Raw genomic sequence first — 22,612 nt, forward strand, 5'->3', positions numbered from 1 at the left:
TGCCAGCTGTAGTAGCTCCACAACAGCACGCATCTCTGCGTTCATTCATTCAAACGCGATTCATATTATTTAAACAGTATTTTTGCCAGCTGTAGTAGCTCCACAACAGCACGCATCTGTGCGTTCGTTCATTCATTCATACACAGAAACGCAATTCATATTTAAACAGTATTTTTGCCAGCTGTAGTAGCTCCACAACAGCGCGCATCTGTGCGTTCATTCATTCAAACGCGATTCATATTATTTAAACAGTATTTTTGCCAGCTGTAGTAGCTCCACAACAGCGCGCATCTGTGCGTTCGTTCATTCATTCATACACAGAAACGCAATTCATATTTAAACAGTATTTTTGCCAGCTGTAGCTCCACAACAGCACGCATCTGTGCGTTCATTCATTCAAACGCGATTCATATTATTTAAACAGTATTTTTGCCAGCTGTAGTAGCTCCACAACAGCGCGCATCTGTGCGTTCATTCATTCAAACGCGATTCATATTATTTAAACAGTATTTTTGCCAGCTGTAGTAGCTCCACAACAGCGCGCATCTGTGCGTTCATTCATTCAAACGCGATTCATATTATTTAAACAGTATTTTTGCCAGCTGTAGTAGCTCCACAACAGCACGCATCTCTGCGTTCATTCATTCAAACGCGATTCATATTATTTAAACAGTATTTTTGCCAGCTGTAGTAGCTCCACAACAGCGCGCATCTGTGCGTTCATTCATTCAAACGCGATTCATATTATTTAAACAGTATTTTTGCCAGCTGTAGTAGCTCCACAACAGCGCGCATCTGTGCGTTCATTCATTCAAACGCGATTCATATTATTTAAACAGTATTTTTGCCAGCTGTAGTAGCTCCACAACAGCGCGCATCTGTGCGTTCGTTCATTCATTCATACACAGAAACGCAATTCATATTTAAACAGTATTTTTGCCAGCTGTAGTAGCTCCACAACAGCACGCATCTGTGCGTTCATTCATTCAAACGCGATTCATATTATTTAAACAGTATTTTTGCCAGCTGTAGTAGCTCCACAACAGCGCGCATCTGTGCGTTCATTCATTCAAACGCGATTCATATTATTTAAACAGTATTTTTGCCAGCTGTAGTAGCTCCACAACAGCACGCATCTGTGCGTTCGTTCGTTCATTCATTCATACACAGAAACGCAATTCATATTTAAACAGTATTTTTGCCAGCTGTAGCTCCACAACAGCACGCATCTGTGCGTTCATTCATTCAGATTAGAACAAAGCAAACAGAACTGACCTAATTCCTCAGCGGGATCCGTTTGCTCCTCGAAATGATACTTCCAGAACTTCTGAGGTAAATTTTTGCAGGATTATTATCAAGATAGTAGTATTCCTCACAGCATCGTAAAGTACATAAGTCTGAAAGTGAACTCGCGGTGTGTGTTATCCAGCTGATGTGGGCGTTTCACAGGTTTGTTTGGATCGCCTCACATTTGCGTTTGAATAGCGCGCGCTCTCCGTGGGCGGAGCACATTAAAACTTAATTAGCTGAGATGAGAACGACTGACATCTCTCTCTTTGCATACATATTACATAAACTGTGAATATTTGTTTTTCATAAAAATTACTTCATTTAAAAGAAGAAAATTCAAGCTTCATGCCTGTGTGACTGTATGCCTGTTTGACTGAGTATTCGCTGAGTTACAGTTCATTTTCGGACGCGTTTCAGAATTGACTTCACTGACGGAGAGTAGGCAGAACTCGCATCATGTTTATTTTTCTTTATTTGGCAAAAAGCACAACACTTTGTTTTTATTATGAGCATACACAAAAAAAAATACACACTAAACAGGATCGATTGATGTATAACACAAGCATATAAGATAAAAATTATTATTTTTTTTTTATTTATTTTTTGCACTCATACGGAAAAAAACGAGCCTATCGCGCCGGCGCGACAGCCGACCTCAGGGGGTTAAGAATCATTTCTTTAGGTTAGGCTGACTCCCGCCTTGTCGGTAACCGCTCGGTCACACAATCACAAGATTTATTGGATAGGAGGATCTGTGTCAAGTAGAAGGTATGAAAAATGAAAATGTTTTAGTTTTAGTTTACACTTGAGTAACGTCCGGGGGCGCGGCCTGCTGCTGACCCTGTGTCTCGCTGTTGTCTCGTGGCGTTTTTGTTTGTGTATTAAGTTGTTATTTTATTCGTTTTTATTTTTGTTCTTTTAAACTGGAAGCAGTATGAATGTGTACATGATCAGCGTGGTCTCTGCATTGTTTGTATTGGTGCTGGCGGGCGAGGCCTTCGAAGAAGCTTCTATGGTGTCGAGTCAGACTTATTCAAGAGACTTCTTGCTATCCTTACGATATAATAATAATTATGCTGTCGACGTGGAGATTCCACCAACTATATGTCTGCACAAAAAAAGGAGATCAAGAACTAAGAAGCGAGGGTCGAGAGGAGGAATTCGCAATAGACTGCGGAGGCGAGGAAGCCGTCATCCCCTTCCAGTGATCACGCTGTCTAACGTAAGATCTCTTAATAATAAGATGGATGAGGTTGCTCTCCGAGTTAAACAAGAGGAGGAATTTAGGAGCAGTAATCTCATCTGTTTTACAGAAACATGGCTAAATGAAGATCATATTGTGGACATCGAGGGGTTTACCACTATACGAGCCGACAGAGACAAGGTGAAATCACGGAAATCAGTTGGCGGGGGACTCTGTATGTATGTTGATAAGAGCTGGTCATCGCAGTTTACCATAATTGAACAGACTTGTACCCCGGAATATGAGACTTTGGGTGTATCTTTTAGATCCTTTTATCTACCGCGGGAATTTGGTCAAATAACCATATTCCTAGTGTATGTACCAGGACCTAATAATGGCGAGGCAGCGGAGCATATTGCAGAGTGCTTCACTAGGATCCTAACAAAGTCGGCAGACCAACCAGTCTTCATACTAGGGGATTTTAATACACTTTCATTAACAGAGACTCTTCCACACTTGCAGCAATATATTGATTGTCCAACCCGTTTCTCACGCACACTGGATTTGTGTTATGGTAACATTGACGACGCATACAAGGCAGTATGTCGAGCACCGATTGGCAGATCGGATCATAATGTTATCCATCTACTGCCAACATACAGACAATGTGTTAGAAGGGACAAACCAGTGGAAAAGAGAATTCAGGTTTGGAGTAAGGATAAAGAAGACATGTTAAAGGATTGTTTTTGCACTACAAACTGGGATGTCTTTTTTGATTCATGCAGAGACCCTCACGAACTAACTGACTGTATTACCTCCTATATTCAATTTTGTGAAGAAACAGTTATTGACACTAAAGTCTTTTCAAATAATAAGCCATGGCTCTCTAAAGATTTAAAGAAACTCCTTAATGAAAAGAATCGGGCATTTCGTGAAAATAATCATGATGGTTTCAAAATTAAAAGGAAGGAATTGAGAGCCATGATACAGAAAGCAAAAATTGACTTTAAATGTAAGGTAGAGGATCAGTTAGCAAATCAAGATGCAAGGAGTGCTTGGCAAGGCTTGAACAAGATGATGGGGCGTGACTCGAGAGATGTAAATAATGATATTATTATAGGGACAGATGGTTTTAAATGGGTAAATGATTTGAATTTGTTTTATGGAAGATATGATGCAGCTGACAATTGGAATAAGATTGAAGAAATAAGTGATAGGATTCCAGTGGGGCCGCCCATTTGGTTGACAGGTGACCAGATCAGAAGGTCCCTTAAATGTATTAGGCCCTATAAAACACCGGGTCCAGATGGCCTTAAGGGCAGAGTTTTAAAGATATGTTCAAACGAACTAACTAGCCCCTTAACTAAATTATTTCAATTTTTATTAGATTTACAGATTGTACCAAATACATGGAAGTTATCATTTATACGACCCCTTCCTAAAAAAGTGAGCGCAAAAAATCTAGAGGACTTTCGTCCTGTGGCTCTTACATCAGTACTTTCTAAATGCATGGCAAGAGTAGTTAGTTATCACCTGAAACCATACATTTCAGAGCAACTAGATGTACTGCAATTTGCATACAAATCGCAAAGAGGGACAGAGGATGCAACGCTCACTATGGTTGATACAATTGCTAGCCATTTACAACAAGCGAAGGCTTATGTGCGTGTTCTTTTTATCGATTACACCTCTGCCTTTAATACTATGCAGATACATTTACTCTTGGAACGTCTCCTTGTTCTAGGTGTAAATGGAGGAATAGTACATTGGATAAAGAATTTTTTAACAAATAGACCACAGCGAGTTTGTGTTCGGGGGTTTAAATCAGATATTATGTTTTTAAACACAGGGGGCACCCCAAGGATGTGTCCTGTCACCTCTTTTATTTTCTGTTTATACAAGTGGTAAAAGAGTGCAGCATGAGAATTATAAATTATTCAAATATGCTGATGATATGGCACTTGTGGCACTTTTATGGAAAGACTGTGCACATTTTGAGTATGAGGAGCAGGTTTTGAAATTAGAAAAATGGTGTGAAGCAAGTTCCTTATTGATTAATGTAAGTAAAACAAAAGAGTTGATTTGAAATTATTCAGAGCCTATAACAGAAAAAATGTTATGTGATCAAACAGTTGAAATTGTGAAGACTTTTAAGAATTTGGGAACCATGATTGACTGTAAATTGAATTTTTCTGATAATGTGAATCTTATTTGTAAGAAAGCAAATCAAAGGCTTTTCTTGCTAAGGAAACTGAGAGAATTTTCTGTAAGTCAGGATGTTCTGCAAAGAGTTTATATAAGTTTAATTGAGAGTGTTTTAGGATATAATATAACTGTGTGGTTTGGATGAGTTACATCTGTGAATAAAGTAAAATTAGACAGAATTACAAGAGTAGCAGGAAAAATAATAGGATCTAAGCAAAAATCAGTCGCACAGTTATATCAAAGTGCTGTTCAGAGAAAGGCCTTGACTATAGCAAGAGACACAACACACCCATTGAATCATGTTTTTGAATTATTGCCATCACGTCGTCGCTACAGAACACAAAAAGCGATCAAAGCAATATATAAACAAACTTTTGTACCAAATGCAATAAGTCTTTTGAATAAGAGGAAATTTGATGTATATTGTGTATTGTTAATTGTTTTGTGATTGTATGGCGAGATCAAAGACCAATTTTCAGCTAAGGCTGAACAATAAAGTTCTACTAACTAACTAACTAAAATATGATTCATAAAACTCACACATGACGTATAAAGTCACAGCATCTGAGTATTTCTCTCCATGTTTATTGACGGTCTTGCACTTGTATTCTCCACTGTCATCAGAGCTGATCTTTGAGATGCTGAAGATTCTTCCAGATCCTACAAATGTTCCTCCTTTAAACCAGCTGAAGTTCAGAGCAGGAGGGTTTGAGTCACTGATGCAGTTCAGAGTCACTGAAGCTCCCTCCACTATTACACCAGATGGACTGATGGACACTGAGACGCTCCTGGGAGGATCTAATACAAAAAAACAAAACACTTTAACAATCAAATTAAATTTGACATCAGACTTATGAATCACCCTCCATTATTTCACCTGATGGACTGATGCAATCACAGGATTTATTGGATAGGAGGATCTGTGTCAAGTAGAAGGTATGAAAAATGAAAATATGATTCATAAAACTCACACATGATGTTTAAAGTCACAGCATCTGAGTATTTCTCTCCATGTTCATTGACACTCTTGCACTTGTATTCTCCACTGTCATCAGAGCTGATCTTTGAGATGCTGTAGATTCTTCCAGATCCTACAATCGTTCCTCCTTTAAACCAGATGAAGTTCAGAGCAGGAGGGTTTGAGTCACTGATGCAGTTCAGAGTCACTGAATCTCCCTCCACTATTACACCAGATGGACTGATGGACACTGAGACGCTCCTGGGAGGATCTAACACAGAGAAATATTGATATCATTAACAATCATATTAAACTTGACATCACAGAGGATTTAATCACGTTTAGAGGATTTAATGTCACAAAATAAACTCTATAATCATGTTTTGCATTTGTTAATCCACTAATTCGTCGATCACAGTTACTGAACCATCATTAACTCACACATGACGTTTAAAGTCACAGCATCAGAGTATTTCTCTCCATGTTTATTGATGGACTTGCACTTGTATTCTCCACTGTCATCAGAGCTGATCTTTGAGATTCTGTAGATTCTTCCTGATCTTACAAACGTTCTTCCTTTAAACCAGCTGATTTCTGCAGGAGGGTTTGAGTCACTGATGCAGTTCAGAGTCACTGAATCTCCCTCCATTATTACACCAGATGGACTGATGGACGCTGAGACGCTCCTGGGAGGATCTGTTAAGATAAAAAGTGTAAAATGACATGCAGTAAGACAAATCATTGCACAAATAATCTTCCAGAACTGGTTAAAAATAAAGGCAGACTTACACATGACATTCACATTCACAGCAGCAGAAGCCTGAGATCCATGATTATTTCTAGCAGAGCAATGATAGTCTCCGCTGGCCTCAGACTTAATATTAGTGATGCTGTAGGTTTCACCAGATTGCAAAATATTCTTTTTTCCTTTAAACCAGCTGATTTCTGCAGGAGGGTTTGAGTCACTGATGCAGTTCAGAGTCACTGAATCTCCCTCCACTATTACACCAGATGGACTGATGGACACTGAGACGCTCCTGGGAGGATCTAACACAGAGAAATATTGATATCATTAACAATCATATTAAACTTGACATCACAGAGGATTTAATCACGTTTAGAGGATTTAATGAATGAGTCACTGAATCTCCCTCCACTATTACACCAGATGGACTGATGGAGATCACAGGTTTCACTGGAGGATCTACAGATGTCAGGTAAACGTATTTATCAGAGACGGCTGGTGGAAAATGTTCTAGGAAAGGCTGCAGTTGGTTATTATTGGACAATTTCAGCAAACATTTTTCACTGTTTAATGCTCAAAGTTAAAGAAAAAGTTTAAGCAAAAAAGTTAACAGAAGGAAAAACTATTAAGACTAGAATTTGAGAGGCTTGAAATATTTGAAATACAGACAAATGTTTTACCAAGTTCTAGATTAAGATATTATTTAAAAAACTATTTAAAAATAAGATTTTTTTTTTTACTTTTCCTAGTTGACAATGAATGTATATAGTGCAACTGCAAAAACTGAGAGGAAAAAAATACGTTACATTTGTTTAGAGATTTTTTATATATAACTACAATTTTGATGCTACTTCTTTTCCTCGCTCCTCCGTCCTCCAGCCTGTGACCCGGAAACTGATCAAACTCAGCATCTTGAAGGACATCTCAATTCTCTCCATTCCCTTCACATGTCACAATCATTTTTTTTTATGCTTTACCTTTGCAGTTTAAATTAATTATATATCAAATATATATCAACAGGACATCTTGCTTTATCTTTATTAAGTATGTATTTCTTAAATAACCAAACTTTAACAGCATAAGGGCAGATCCCTTGATCACAGCTGTTGATGCTTTGAAGTGACGCTCCAGTGATAAAGAATATTCCAATATACAAATAGAGCGCTTCTCATTTCTTATTTGTGTATCCTCGTTTCCTTTCCTCATGTTTCAGTTCCACCCCCTGTAGGATTCAAGGGAAGGTTGCAAGGATAGAAAATTATTTGTTATTTAACAAATCAGTGACCACTGGATTGTGGCAATGGGACGTAACTTCTCCCATGTAGCGTCTGAACCAATCGGACACACACAAGTTATTAATTTATTTAATGAATAATCCAGCAAACTCACTGTGAAACTCTCCCCAAAAACTAACATCCCAAATGAAGCTAACACACTGGCAGGACGCGGTGTCTTGTTACAGGACACACAAAGAGTTTTACGATCCAAAGGAATGTGGCCGCATGTGCAAGAGAGAGACAATGGGGAGACAGAAACGATCTTCCATGCAGACTTTGCTACATTAATCAGAGACGAACTGATCTAGAAATGAACGTGCATCCCAGAAACTGTGTGAATGATTGTGATGTTTTGTGTCCTATTTTGTATACACCATAGTATGTATTTTATTATACAACCAACGGTCAATGTAAACTTACCTGTATCATGTCTCCTATCTAATTAATCCTCATTTGATGACTCACGCTTTGATGTACATCACCTTCTCTTAGAATGCAGTGTGGATTTGTTATATCTATCTGAATATTAATGAACAGAAAAGAGGTAAGGCAGATTTGAGATAGCGTCATAAATCTTCACCACAGAGGAAACTCCCGCCAGACAGTCCACCCTTCTCATTGGTCCAGCAAACCCAGAGAGGGGTGGCCATTCTCAGGCTTTATTAGAGACAGACCACAGTGACCGCCTCTCTCTCTTAGCTCGTCTCATCCGGCTACAACACTGCTTCTGCTGATACTGGGGGGAACCCTTTCCCCCACTGGGCCCAGCAGGCCGGAGCACCGCCTGCCATGTTTTCGTACTACCAAAGGGAGACAGAAGGCTGTGTCTCCAATCCAGCAAACTGCAACTTTACCATCACTGAATGGACAACGATCAATTCCCGGCCTTCTCGGCACTTCAGGATGCCGTGCCGTCCAGCGTGCCCTCAGCAGGCCAGGGCCGCAGGCTTCGACTCACAACAGCCATGTGCTCGTCGAAACCACAATGCAAGCTCACCATCATCTTCTCCATCAGGCAGAGAAGAAAACGATGGCAACTTGCACCATGACTTTTGGCACTCACGGACTCATCAACAAACTCAATTTTCAACCACTTCAAGAACTGTCCGTGCACACAAACTATGAAAGTATCAATTTAATGAGGTGCTCTGAAAATGCTCAGCTGATGGTTCTTTTCATACTGAAATAGATCTTTTCCATAGTTCTATTTCCTGTTTCCGGTTCCACATCACTCACCCCTTTACCTATGCATGTATGGATGGATGAATATATGTATGTTTGTTTGTTTGTTTAGTTTAATTATGTTTGTGATTTAGTTCATAAAACTTGTGCACAATTATGTATTTGGTTTCTGATTCTCTGCTTGCATACAAAGTCCCTTTTATGATCTTGATCTTGTTACATGCTCTAAATGCTGTACATGCTAAGGAATAATTATTTTTCAGTGACCATGAAAGATACACTTTTCTTAGAATAAATGAATAATCAAAGAGTTCGTTGGAACTGATTAATTGATTGTAATATTAATTTGGCTTACCTCAAAGTTAATTTAATTAACTGACCCAAATATTAATAATTAATCATAATTGGTAATTATGGATTATTATTAAAATTTCCCCTTTGAGCTAATATTGTTACAGTTTGGTGGAGAATGCGGGCATCGTATTAAACATTGTATGCAAGCAGACAGTAATCAATCATGTTGTCCCATAAGTTTTATTAACATTGTCTACATGCACGTACAAGTTTCTGATAAAATCAGCAAAACTATAGCTTGAATATGCCTTCCTACGAACGGCAGAAAGTTTCTCAATGCTATAAGGCATGTTTAAATCGTACGATAAGAAACTTCTGATTTTAGCGAAGCAATTCTTAATTTCAGTTTTAAATCGAGCGTAAGCCTTCTCTGACGAAGAAATCTCAGATTATCTGCGCGTATAAATGGTACCAGAACTTTAAATCGTACGATAAGAAATTCCTGATATTAGCGAAGCAATCCTAATTTCAGTTCTAAATCGAGCGTAAGCCTTCTCTGACGAAGAAATCTCAGATTAGCCGCATGTATAGATGGTACCAGAACAAATTAATCTGATCATTGGGCAAAGAAATCCCCATTTTCAGCATTTTTGAAGGTGATTGAGCGATGCTCCTCAATCACCGATTAAGGCCTTATTATTATTCGTTACGTCATTGTATTCATATTAAACCGCTGAACCGCTCATATGAAACAATCACGTCGAATTAGTGGTATAAATGCTAGCCTAGCTAACTAGCAATTTGCCATTGTCTGTAAAGGGACTGTGCTGTTTTTATTTGTGAAAGAGTTGCATCACTTGCATGCAACTTCATGTGTTTAAACTGGAGTTCTCAATGCAAACCTTCATCGCAACCTGAACGCTGCTCCGCAGGCACTTTGACAATCTGATAACAGCACAAAACCTCACAGACCCTTGTGTAAAGCTTGCTCCCGAGCAACCCTACACACATACAAGTTAAAGCCCTATACCTCGACGGATAGCTTTTAGCGCCGGCTAAAACTTAGACATGTGTGAATGTAAAGTGTAACCTTCAAACTAAAGACTATAGACTTTGGGCCTTGGCCCTTGAAACAAAGGGATAGTGATTTGAACACGAGTAACGAGAATCAAAGCTCCTCGATGCTTTGAATCAAAGGAGTCAATTGCGTCACAAATGATTCTTTGTTTTGAAGCGCCCTCGTTGGCGACCCCTGCTCGTCAGAACAGTGTAAGTGTAGAGAAAACTCAACTCAATGAAACACCTTTCACAAACCAATCGCAAAGGTTTGATCAAAGGTGTAAGCATGTAATAGCAACGCACAAACTATTTAATACCGTTTAATATGAGGTGTCTTTCAAGGCACGATATCTTAGTAAACTTTATGAAAGCTTGGTCAATTAGACCAATAAGAGACTGTTAAATTCGCCTCTTCCTTTTATCAAATGCGTCATTAAATGTGTATGAATCTATAAAAGTGATACAAGGTCACATAGAAATCAAATACACACTGGTTCACGAACCGTTGAAATTTCGAAACAGCTATGACGCGCAACGAAGCCCGTTTACTGAAATCCAGTGACTTTAGCAGTCTTCACACTGGTTTCAGAGCTTCACGAAGCATGTCTCGTAGGCGGTTTAAACTACTCTGTCCTCTCTCTCTCTCTCTCTTTCTCTCTCTCTCTCTCTCTCTCTCTCTCTCTCTCTCTCTCTCTCTCTCTCTCTCGACCCCCTCCCTTTTGGTTTCACTTTTAGTTGAAACCCAGATACCTTGGTTTTTATTTGTGTTTCATTTATTTCGACATAAGTCTACCCCTATTTTATTTTGTGTATTCACACCTGTTGAGCCTGAATATTCCTATTCAGTTAAGTTGAAATTAATTAAATTTGGAATTTAATTAAATCAATTTGCTTATTCAATTTCCCTTTTAGTTACCAGGGCTATGAGGACACTCCCGCTTTATTTTGATTTTATTTCAGTTTATTTACTTACTTTGTTTAAGCCTGAATTTCCATATTCAGCTACATAAAGTTTAACTAAATTTGAAATTTAACTAAATCAATTGTTTCCCTTTCCTTTCCTTTAGTTTTTTTTTGTTTTGTTTTAGCTATAAGGACATTCTACCTTTACTTATACCTTATCTTAGTTATTTACTATCAACATCTTTCCTCTCTCTATAGGATTACAGTAGCTCTAGCAACTGTTGTTTCCGTAATTACCCAGGTCATTAGTATCCTAATTCCTGTCTATGCTTTACCCCTCCTCACTCCTTAGCACCAAGCTATAAGTACATAAAGTACGGTAGACAGAACGGGAGACACTTCCCGCTGTTCTTGTTCTTTTGACCTTGATGTTTGATGTGTCCCTGCTAGCTTAGTCTAACAGCAGCTTAACCCATACGTGACACCTGTTTACCTATGTCTCCTAGCTAAACTTAACCTGTTAAGCTGCAACCCCACTTTTGAAAAATCCCCAGAAATGACATACCCAAACTGAAACAGATACAGTTCATGAACCCTTTGTACTAAAAGCACAAGTATGGTCTCATTTGAAAGCTGACACCTGGCAGTTTATTGTAAATGTAGAATTAATTATTGTCATAATGACAAAAATTGTTATAAATAGCTTGAAAGTTTTGTAAAGTTATTAGAAATTAATTTTTATGAAACATCCTCATGAAAATAAAATTGAAGTTGGCACTGTAGCAATCTAGAAATGCACTACAGCTAAAGCCACATGTCTAAACATTTTATGTTTAAAATCTGAAGATAATAAGTCCAAAACTCTGTATTTAGTTAAATGTTTTTCAAGACCATGTCAGTTGACTTTATTTTGATTTGACGCTAAGATGCTTCTGATGTTTATTGCCATCTTCTAAGCATCTATCCAGTATATTGTCTCTATTGTTTTGTGGTGCAGACGAGCCCCATTCAGTCTCAGTCTCCCCCTGCACACATTCACACCTCTCCAGCCTGGCTATGGCTCTAAATATGCATTTCTTTTGTCTGCATTATAGTTACTAACGACTGGCTATTCACAAGCTATTCATAGGGTTTCAATCCCTAATTTCTTTTCTCAAAGTTCACCTCACATTTTAAATAAAGAATAAAGAACATTCTTGAATAAAGAAACTTTCAGTAAGCATTCAAAAAAACATAAAAGTATAACTTCTAGGTTGCAGGTGCACCTAGGGCTAGCTAGCATGTTAGCTTAGCACACCATCAATACACGACCATTTATGAGATTAAAACCATGTTTGTGCTCCAAACTTACTTTTATAACGCAAGTGGAGTATTTTAAATAATCTTCTGTGATCTAATTTGGCTTCAGATAAAAAAATCTGACAGAAAATATACTATTGTATACTGTTCTGCACAATGATAGTCTATATAGATTAGCATTACATTATAAATATAATCTATTATTATGAAAATACCTGGCATGTCTTGAAAAACACAGGTAACTGAAATATCATTGCAATCATGTTTATTATCTTCAAAACATCTGTATCTGCATTTTACAGCGCGAACTCTGTAGCTTTGTGTGTATCAGTGATGTCCTGGAATGTCACATGATCATGGCTCTTCTTCATGTTCCATATATGGACAATTATTGTGCATATAGCGCCCTCAGGCTGTTGGTATGAATTGAAAACACAGTATCAGAGTATGCAAGCGCTCATAATGATTACATCGACGCATTTGGGTATAAATTCAATAAATATTATTCCTGTCTATAGAAATATGATGTGAATCTATGAGAATATATCAATATTTCTCCAAATCTGCACATTTTTGAGCTAAAGCCCTGAGGGACGTTGTTTTGTGTATCGCTGTCATGACGACGGCACGGGAGTTTTTTTATGAATGAAAGCGGCTGACGCGCATAATTCATATTAAAGGTATCGACTCATTTTTTCATTTCATAACTCCTGACACAAATTAAGAAATAACTGTCGCTATAAGTTTCTCAGAATACAATAGTGGTCAAATACTGAAACTTGAGTCTTATATCTTTTTAATGATGTATAGTTTGTCGAAGTATAACATTAAATCTGATAGTAACTTTGAGCTATAGACGAATCCGGCGAAACTACCGGAAGTAGGCGGGCGCCATTACTGAGCTGTTGCTGGGTAGCGTTGCGCCATTGCCTCCTATTGGTTTGGTTGCGTCCAATGGAATAAACAGCCCGCGATTTACGACTGTCACTAACGTTACATCTACAACTTTACTATTCTTCCTCTGCAGAGTTATTTGAACAGTATAAGTGTTGTTAATGGTCTGTGAAAATCGGACAGGTCCTTTAAGAACTATGTATTTATCATCTGGTAGAGTGTGCATTATTTGACCAACCTATCCGGAGCTCAGATAATTTTGACCCTCTATCAGTGACCTGTAGTTGGCATTTTGTTGATCATCGGATGCCAGGCGAAGGAGAAAATACTCTTGAATACCTTTGTCACGGTTCATGAATTCACTGACTCTTTCTCGCGCTGTGTTGTGTTGTGTGTGTGTGTGTGTGTTGGGCGTGGTCGCTGATCAGTTGCTGATTGTCATCAGCGCCAGCTGATTCTGATCAGCGATCTCTATTTTAGCTCATGGTGTTTCGTCTTGTGTTTGTCAGATCGTTGCGAGAGTTCTCCCTGTGCAGTTGGTCTTCTTTGGTGTTCCCGGTTCCCGTTTGGATGTTCACGTTGAGTTCTGCCTGCCTGTTCTTGTTCAAGGATCCTGTTTCGTCTCTGCACTTCACTGGTTCGTGTTGTGTTCCTGTCAGCCCACGTCATCTGAGGATTTATCCCTTCTCATCACATCACCACGGGATTCGGGTTGCCCATCTGCCCCCTGCGTTACCAGGGATATATGGACTGAGTCTTGAGTGTTGGACTACTCTTTCTACGTGTTCATTCAATAAAATTGAGTTCTTGCATTTGCATCTTCTGTCTTCATTTCCCGTAACAGAACGATCTGACCATCATGGATGCAGCGAGAAGCACAGACCTGGCAGAGTTTCTGTCCCGAAGCACGACGAGGATGGACCAGCAGGAGGAGAATTTAGCCCTGACTGGACGCGCTGTGCAAGCCTTGGTAGCGCAGGTGACCGAGCTCACCCAGCGAATTCAAGATCTAACTCCTCCCACTGCGCCACCCACACCGCCAACCCCGCCTACAACCCCGTCAACTAACCAGCCACATGAGCCCAGAGTACCAGCTCCTGAGAGATACAGCGGTGAGCCACATTTATGTAGAGCATTTCTAACCAAGTGTTCCATGTTTTTTGCTCTGCAACCCCAGACTTTTGCTTCGGAAAACGCAAAGGTAGCTCTGGTTCTCACGCTACTATCTGGACGTGCGGCTCAGTGGGGAACGGCGGTGTGGGAGAGTCAAGATCCATGCTGTTCCTCGTTCCAGTCACTCGCGGCGGAGATAAAGAGAGTGTTTGATCGAGCGGTGGCTGGAAGAGAAGCTGCACGTCAACTAGCTGATCTTCGCCAAGGAAGCCAATCAGTCACCGACTACTCGATTGAGTTTCGCACTCTCGCCGCGGAGTGTAACTGGAACGAGGAGGCGCAGTGGGATCGCTTCCTGCATGGGCTGGCTGACCGTATCCAACGAGAGATATATGCTTTGGATCTCCCGAAGGATCTTAATGGACTAATCGAGTTGGCCCTGCGGGTGGATGCCCGACTGCAACGGGTGGAACAACATTCCCGCAGGACTCTGGTTCCGGAGACCTTCGCAGCCCCTCGAGTCAGTGGTGGTGATACGGTCAGCCATACCTTCGATCACGAGCCCATGCAGGTGGGTAGAGCTCGGCTCTCCCGGGAGGAGAGAGAACGACGGAGATCCCGGGGCCTATGCCTGTACTGCGGTGGGGCTGGTCATTTCATCAATATCTGCCCCGTAAAAGATCGAGCTCGACAGTAAGCGGGAGGCTACTGTCGGGCGGGATCTCCACCAACAAGACCTCCTCCACTCTCCTCCCGGTGAGACTGCAATGGGCAACCCGATTTTTCAACTGCCACGCACTTCTGGATTCTGGGGCCGAGGGGAATTTTATGGATTTATCCATGGCACGTAAGCTGCAAATTCCCATCAGATCACTCACCAGTCCGATTTCTGTCAATGCACTTAACGGACAAGAACTACCGGTCATTACACTCACCACTGATAAGCTGACACTCATAACCTCAGGCAACCATACAGAAGAACTATCTTTCTTACTCCTGGACTCTCCTCATTCCCCGGTGGTCCTCGGTCATCCCTGGCTCACACAGCATAATCCCAGGGTTGACTGGGGTCACAATTCTGTGTCTGCTTGGAGCACCAATTGTTATGCGTCTTGTTTAATGTCTGCCTGTTCTTTGGTGTCCAGTTCTGTCTTGCAGGAGGAGTCGGTGAATTTATCTAACGTGCCCGCGGAGTACCTCGACCTGAAGGAAGTGTTCAGTAAGTCTCGGGCTGCTTCTCTTCCTCCGCATCGTCCCTATGACTGTGCTATAGATCTTATGCCAGGTACGTCTCCGCCTAAGGGCAAGTTATACTCTCTTTCTGTTCCTGAGAGGGAGGCCATGGAGAAATACATTTCTGATTCTCTAGCTTCCGAATTCATTCGTCCTTCCTCTTCTCCAGCGGGGGCGGGGTTCTTTTTTGTGGGTAAGAAGGATGGATCTCTGCGACCGTGTATTGATTACCGGGGGTTGAACAACATCACGGTAAAGAATACTTATCCTTTGCCGTTGATGTCTTCAGCCTTCGAGCGGTTGCAGGGAGCCTCCATATTCACAAAACTGGACTTGCGCAATGCATATCATTTGGTTCGCATCAGGAAGGGGGATGAATGGAAAACCGCTTTCAATACCCCCAGGGGCCATTTTGAATATTTGGTCATGCCCTTCGGCCTGTCCAACTCCCCAGCAGTTTTCCAGGCACTCGTCAATGACGTGCTGAGAGATATGGTTGACCAGTTCATATATGTTTACCTGGATGACATATTGATTTTTTCGTCTTCTCTCCAGGAACACGTTCAGCATGTCAGACGAGTGCTTCAGAGGTTGCTAGAGAATGGGCTTTTTGTCAAGGCGGAGAAATGCGCTTTTCATGCACAGTCTGTTCCTTTCTTAGGTTACATCATCTCATCTGAGGGAATACGCATGGATCCTGACAAGGTTAAGGCTGTGATGGATTGGCCAAGTCCAGATTCCCGTAAGGCCCTACAGAGGTTTCTGGGGTTTGCCAATTTCTATCGGCGTTTTATTCGCAACTTCAGCCAACTAGCCGCGCCTCTGACTGCCTTGACCTCCCCCAGAACGACGTTCAGGTGGTCGAATACAGCCGAGGCTGTGTTCGCCAACCTCAAGAGCCGCTTCAGTTCAGCTCCCATTCTGATTGCCCCTGATTCCTCCCGTCAGTTCGTGGTGGAGGTCGACGCGTCAGAGGTGGGGGTAGGTGCAGTTCTATCCCAGCGTTCTTCCTCAGATGACAAGATGCACCCTTGCGCGTTTTTGTCCCATCGTTTATCTCCTGCCGAACGTAACTATGACATTGGTAACAGAGAGTTGTTGGCAGTCAAGTTAGCGCTGGAGGAGTGGCGTCATTGGTTAGAGGGGTCGGGGGTACCTTTTATCGTTTGGACCGATCATAAGAACTTGGAATATATCAGATCTGCCAAAAGACTCAACTCCAGGCAGGCTCGATGGGCACTTTTTTTCGGACGTTTTGACTTTGTTCTCTCGTACCGCCCGGGCTCCAAAAACATCAAGCCCGACTCTTTATCTCGTATTTTTGACCCATCCGAACGCCCGGTTACTCCCGAGTGCATTTTACCTGAGAAAGTAGTTATCTCCACACTCACATGGGAGGTCGAATCGAAGGTCAAGGCGGCCTTAGAAGGGGTAATGCCTCCGCCCGGTTGCCCACCGAGTCGTTTGTTTGTGCCAGAGGGGGTTCGGTCCGACGTTATTCGATGGGGTCACTGTTCCAGCGTAGCATGTCATCCAGGGGTTAATCGTACCAGTTTTTTGGTCAAGCAACGATTCTGGTGGCCATTAATGGCTCGCGACATTCGGAGTTTTGTTTTGGCTTACTCGGTTTGTGCCACTGGTAAGACTTCCAATCGACCCCCAGATGGGTTACTCCAACCGCTGTCTGTCCCTTCGAGACCCTGGTCCCATATAGCGCTAGATTTTATAACCGCCCTCCCACCCTCCCAGGGTAAGACGGTCGTTTTGACCGTAGTGGACCGGTTCTCGAAGGCGGCTCATTTTATTCCCTTGCCCAAATTACCTTCAGCCAAGGAGACAGCGGTGGCTGTCATAGATCACGTCTTTCGGTTACATGGCCTCCCGACTGATGTGGTTTCTGACAGAGGGTCCCAATTTGTGTCCAAATTTTGGCAGGAGTTTTGTAAATTACTGGGCGCGACTGTCAGTCTGTCTTCGGGTTACCATCCCCAGAGCAATGGGCAAACGGAGAGGGCCAACCAAGATCTTGAGAGAATGTTGCGATGTTTGGTGTCCAAGAATCCTTCCTCCTGGAGTCAGCAACTTTCTTTAGTGGAGTACGCCCATAACTCGTTACCAGTGTCATCCACGGGCCTATCTCCGTTTCAGTGCAGTTTAGGGTACCAGCCACCAGTTTTTTCTAGCCTGGAATCCGAAGTTGCGGTCCCTTCCGCTCACGCCTTCGTCCAGAGGTGTTGTCGCACATGGAACAGAGCCCGTGAGACTCTTCTCCAAGTGAGGGCACGCACCAAGGCTAAGGCCGATCGCCACCGGTCAAAGCCTCCCGTATACGTTGTGGGTCAAAAAGTGTGGCTTTCTACTAGAAACATTCCGCTCCGCTCCGTGTCTAACAAACTAGCTCCTAAATTCATTGGCCCATTCACTGTCACCAAGATCATTAGTCCGGTGACAGTCCGCCTCAAACTTCCTCCAGCGTACAGGAGAATTCACCCCGCCTTTCATGTCTCCAAATTAAAGCCCGTGTTTCATTCTCAGCTTAATCCGCCAGTCCCGGTTCCCCCACCGCCGCGACTCGTAGATGGGGAACCTACGTATTCGGTAAATCGTATTCTGGACTCAAGGCGGAGGGGACGCGGATTTCAGTATCTGGTGGACTGGGAAGGTTATGGTCCGGAGGAGAGAAGTTGGGTTCCTGCCAGAGACATTCTGGATCACTCCCTTATTGATGATTACAATCAACAGGTAGGTCCTCCTGGGAGCGCCAGGAGGCGCTCCTAGGGGGAGGGGTAATGTCACGGTTCATGAATTCACTGACTCTTTCTCGCGCTGTGTTGTGTTGTGTGTGTGTGTGTGTGTGTTGGGCGTGGTCGCTGATCAGTTGCTGATTGTCATCAGCGCCAGCTGATTCTGATCAGCGATCTCTATTTTAGCTCATGGTGTTTCGTCTTGTGTTTGTCAGATCGTTGCGAGAGTTCTCCCTGTGCAGTTGGTCTTCTTTGGTGTTCCCGGTTCCCGTTTGGATGTTCACGTTGAGTTCTGCCTGCCTGTTCTTGTTCAAGGATCCTGTTTCGTCTCTGCACTTCACTGGTTCGTGTTGTGTTCCTGTCAGCCCACGTCATCTGAGGATTTATCCCTTCTCATCACATCACCACGGGATTCGGGTTGCCCATCTGCCCCCTGCGCTACCAGGGATATATGGACTGAGTCTTGAGTGTTGGACTACTCTTTCTACGTGTTCATTCAATAAAATTGAGTTCTTGCATTTGCATCTTCTGTCTTCATTTCCCGTAACAACCTTTAAAACAACCGAAGGGGCGCGTTGGGGCAGTAGTAGCATTAACGTTACTGTATTTGCTTGACTGTGACTCAACAACAACTGAGAACCAACAACGCTAGCAGTTAGCTGTACCTTACCCTTTCCTTTTGAAATGTGAAAATGAGATAAATAATGGTCACAAAATAAAAACCATGAATTCGTTTATTTTATATTATTAATTAATTTATTGTTGCCAAATGGACAGATCTTTTAATAGTTTCCTCGTTAGCTTGCCTAGCTAGCATAGTTATTGCCAAGCTATTTTCATAAATAATCTGTAAGATCGTTTGTACCTTCATCTGTGACTGGAGGCCACTGTCTAACATCATCAACCCAACAAGTCATACTGCCTGGCTGTAGCTGTCATCGAAGGTGCGTTTGCGTTATCACGGAGGTTTGTTTACATACTAGTAACAGCTCAGTAATGGCGTCGCCACAAGATGGCAGCCTACACAGAACGCTCGTCGGATTCGTCTATATGTGACCCTGGACCACAAAACCAGTCTTATGGGTAATTTGTTTTAAATTGAGATTTATACATCATCTGAAAGCTGAATATATAATCTTTCCATTGATGTATGGTTTGTTAGGAATAGGACAATATTTGGCCGAGATACAACTATTTGAAAATCTGGAATCTGAGGGTACAGAAAAATCGAAATATTGAGAAAATCGCCTTTAAAGTTGTCCATTTCTATTGGCGATAGTGCTGCATCCATTCACAAAAATAAATGTTTTATATATTTAAGGTGGGAAATTTACAAAATATCTTCATGGAACATGATCTTTACTTAATATCCTAAGGATTTTTGGCATAAAAGAAAAATCTATAATTTTGACCCATACAATGGTTTTGTGATCCAGGGTCACATATATATAAAAAAATGCTTCAGTGCGCCGACGCACTGGTGAGGCTTAACAGGTTAAAGTAATACTGAAGCAGTGTTAAAGTTAATGAGACAATTAAGTGATCAATTGAGTGATGATTGAGCATTAGTGATGAACACCTATTGTTGTTAACAAGCAGAATCACTGAAGGAAAGAGAAACAGTAGAACTACTTCAGCCACAGCCTTAAATTAAATCAGATGAAGATAAAAATACATTAAATCTGTGAAGATCTCAGCAGAGGAGGATTAAACAACTCCACAAACAGCATTACCAACTTCAATTATTACTAACCAGACTGACTTTATTTCTGTCATATGTCTATTAGGGATGGGCGATATATCGCATGACATTGATATGCGCCTCTCGTCAGTAAAGCCGGTTCCTTGATTAGTAGTAAATCGCCTTCACCTGCTTTCAGATGAAATGAACTAACGCTGCCAGCCACAGAATTCCAAGAGAGACGCTAAAGCCATCAGTGTCCAGCCAGAGCTGAAGTCCAAACACTGACTCAGCAATGCTGTAACATCATAGACAAACACAAGGGGGGTCCTGAACAGAACTGAAACAGTCCAACCACCTGCAAATGGACCCCACAAGAAGATGTATCCTGCTAAACTTGCATTCAGCAGGGAAACCTCCCCCAGCCAAGCACAGAGTTACCAAGGGGGGAAACAAACTCCTCTGCTTAACACGTCAACGGACGGTTTCCTGGAAGCTTTTGAAGCCGCAGAAGGAAAAGGATTGATTCAGACGAATCCTGAAACAACACGTGTAGTGACAACTCAAAGACCAAAACGTCCACGCCTACCTACGAGACATTGACGTTCACCTGCAGTCTTTGATGAGTGTGCACCATCAAGATAGACTATCTGATCTGGGTCACAACCAGCCCAGACTGGCACTGCGTTTTGGCTTTGGCTGTGGTACTACCAGCAGCTGGAACAAGCCATCATAACAGGATTCTCAGAATTTTTTTTTTTTTTTTTTTGCCCAACCACCACCCCCCCCATCTTCGGAGGTCAACTTTATTTTTATTCATATAACAAAATAAGACAGTTTGTTTGCAAATAATAAAGAGTGACAAGCTGTAACATAGAGACAGGGAGGTACACAGAGAGACGGTCAGACAGACACACGGCCAGACAGACAGACAGACAGACTGACAGGCAGGCAGACAGCGAGAAGTTATAAGTGTGGGATTGGTATGTCTGTAAGTGTGTGACTATTAGGTATTGTTAAGGCAGATATATTGGGGGGGGGGTAGAGATGATTGGAGGGGAGGGGTGGAGAGGGGGTGAATGGGAAAGCACGTGGCTTACATTAACTGTTGAATTTGTAAAAAAAAAAAAAAGGTTATGAGGGGATTCCAGGTTTCTTTAAAGGCAGATAAATTGTTCTTTTTATGAGCTATGGTTTCTTCTGTCAAAATAAATTCTGTGATTAGGTTAATCCAATGGGTAAAATGGCAAGATGATTTTGATTTCCAGTTTTGAAAGATTTTTTTTTAGCGATTGCTAGAGAAACAAGAACTGGGGTTTTGTATTTGGAAGGAATGGAGGTTTCTGAAGTATCTCCTAGGAGACAGAGTGCAGGAGACAGTGGGACTCTGCAGTCCAGGATCGAAGACAGTGTGTTAGTTAATGTGAACCAGAGAGAGTGAACAGGCTGGCAAAGCCAAGTGGCGTGGAGATAGGTGTCTGTGCTCCCAGAGGTGCACTGTGAGCAGGTGTCTGTGTCAGATAATCCCATTTTAAATTGTTTGCTCTGAGTGATGTAGGTTCTGTGGATGGTTTTATATTGTATGAGTTGTAAATTGGTGTTGGTGGTCATAGTAAAGATATTCTTGCAGATCTGTGTCCAAAAATTCAGGTCGGGAGATAGCATGAGGTCGCTTTCCCACTTCCCCTTAGGCAGGGTTATTGTGGGGTTAGATGAAGCGATGAAGCTGTAGAGTTTGGATATACGTTTTCTTGGGTGGTTGGCTACTTCCAATAACTGTTCACTGATTTTTGAAGGCTGTAGAGTGTTAGTTGAAGTTGTTTTGCTTTGAAAAACCTTCACCAGTGCTAGGTTAACCTTCACCAGTGCGCACTACTGGATAAAATTATGCCTCTCATGACTGCTTTGCCCGATTCCCAAAGTGTTGATGGTGAGATTTCTGGAGAGTCGTTCATCTCCAGAAAGGATGCCCACTCTCTTTTTATAAGAGTGGTAAAATTGTGGTCCTCTAGGAGAGAAGTGTTGAAGCGCCATCTTGTAGAGGTTTTCTTCTGTGCTGGGTTGTTTAATGTTAAAGATACAGCAGCATGGTCACTGATAATAATTGAATGGATAGTATTTTCTGATATCTGTTGAATTAAGGAGTTGCTAATCAAAAAATAAATCTATTCTAGAGGAAGAACAGTGGGCTGAAGAGGCATAGGAATATTCTCTTAGCAGTGGGTTCCTTGCTCTCCAGCTATCGCCAAGGCCATCATCCTTCATATATTGTTTAAGTACTTAGATGAGTGACAAGTTCGTGTGTTACTGTGGTTGTGTGTACGGTCAAATGATGGGTTGAGAAAAATATTGAAATCTCCGGCTACTATGAGATTTGTGGAATTGTACAACAGAGAGAAGAGATTATGAAAGAAAAGTGGGTCATCATTGTTTGGAGCGTAAATGTTTGCTAGTGTAAAAGTTAAGTGATTGATTGATATATTGATGATAATAAATCTTCCTTCTGGATCTGTGTATGGTTTCTTGCATAATTAGATTTTCTTTGGTGAGTT

General features: G+C 41.7%; 1 protein-coding gene across 1 annotated transcript in view; it reads right to left on the reverse strand.

Annotated features, from left to right (window-relative positions):
* The window catches only part of LOC308688260 (Fc receptor-like protein 5), a 69,614-nt gene that overhangs the window by 17,411 nt on the left and 29,591 nt on the right, over positions 1–22,612 (reverse strand). The window contains exons 10-13 of the mRNA XM_081361217.1: positions 6,426–6,683; positions 6,078–6,332; positions 5,650–5,907; positions 5,219–5,476 (exon numbers count right to left, since the gene is read on the reverse strand). Coding sequence (XP_081217343.1) covers positions 5,219–5,476; positions 5,650–5,907; positions 6,078–6,332; positions 6,426–6,683 — 1,029 coding nt within the window. The remainder of the gene's footprint in view (positions 1–5,218; positions 5,477–5,649; positions 5,908–6,077; positions 6,333–6,425; positions 6,684–22,612) is intronic.

This window comes from Scardinius erythrophthalmus, assembly GCF_964197995.2.
Source record: "Scardinius erythrophthalmus genome assembly, chromosome: 3".
Taxonomy (NCBI): domain Eukaryota; kingdom Metazoa; phylum Chordata; class Actinopteri; order Cypriniformes; family Leuciscidae; genus Scardinius; species Scardinius erythrophthalmus.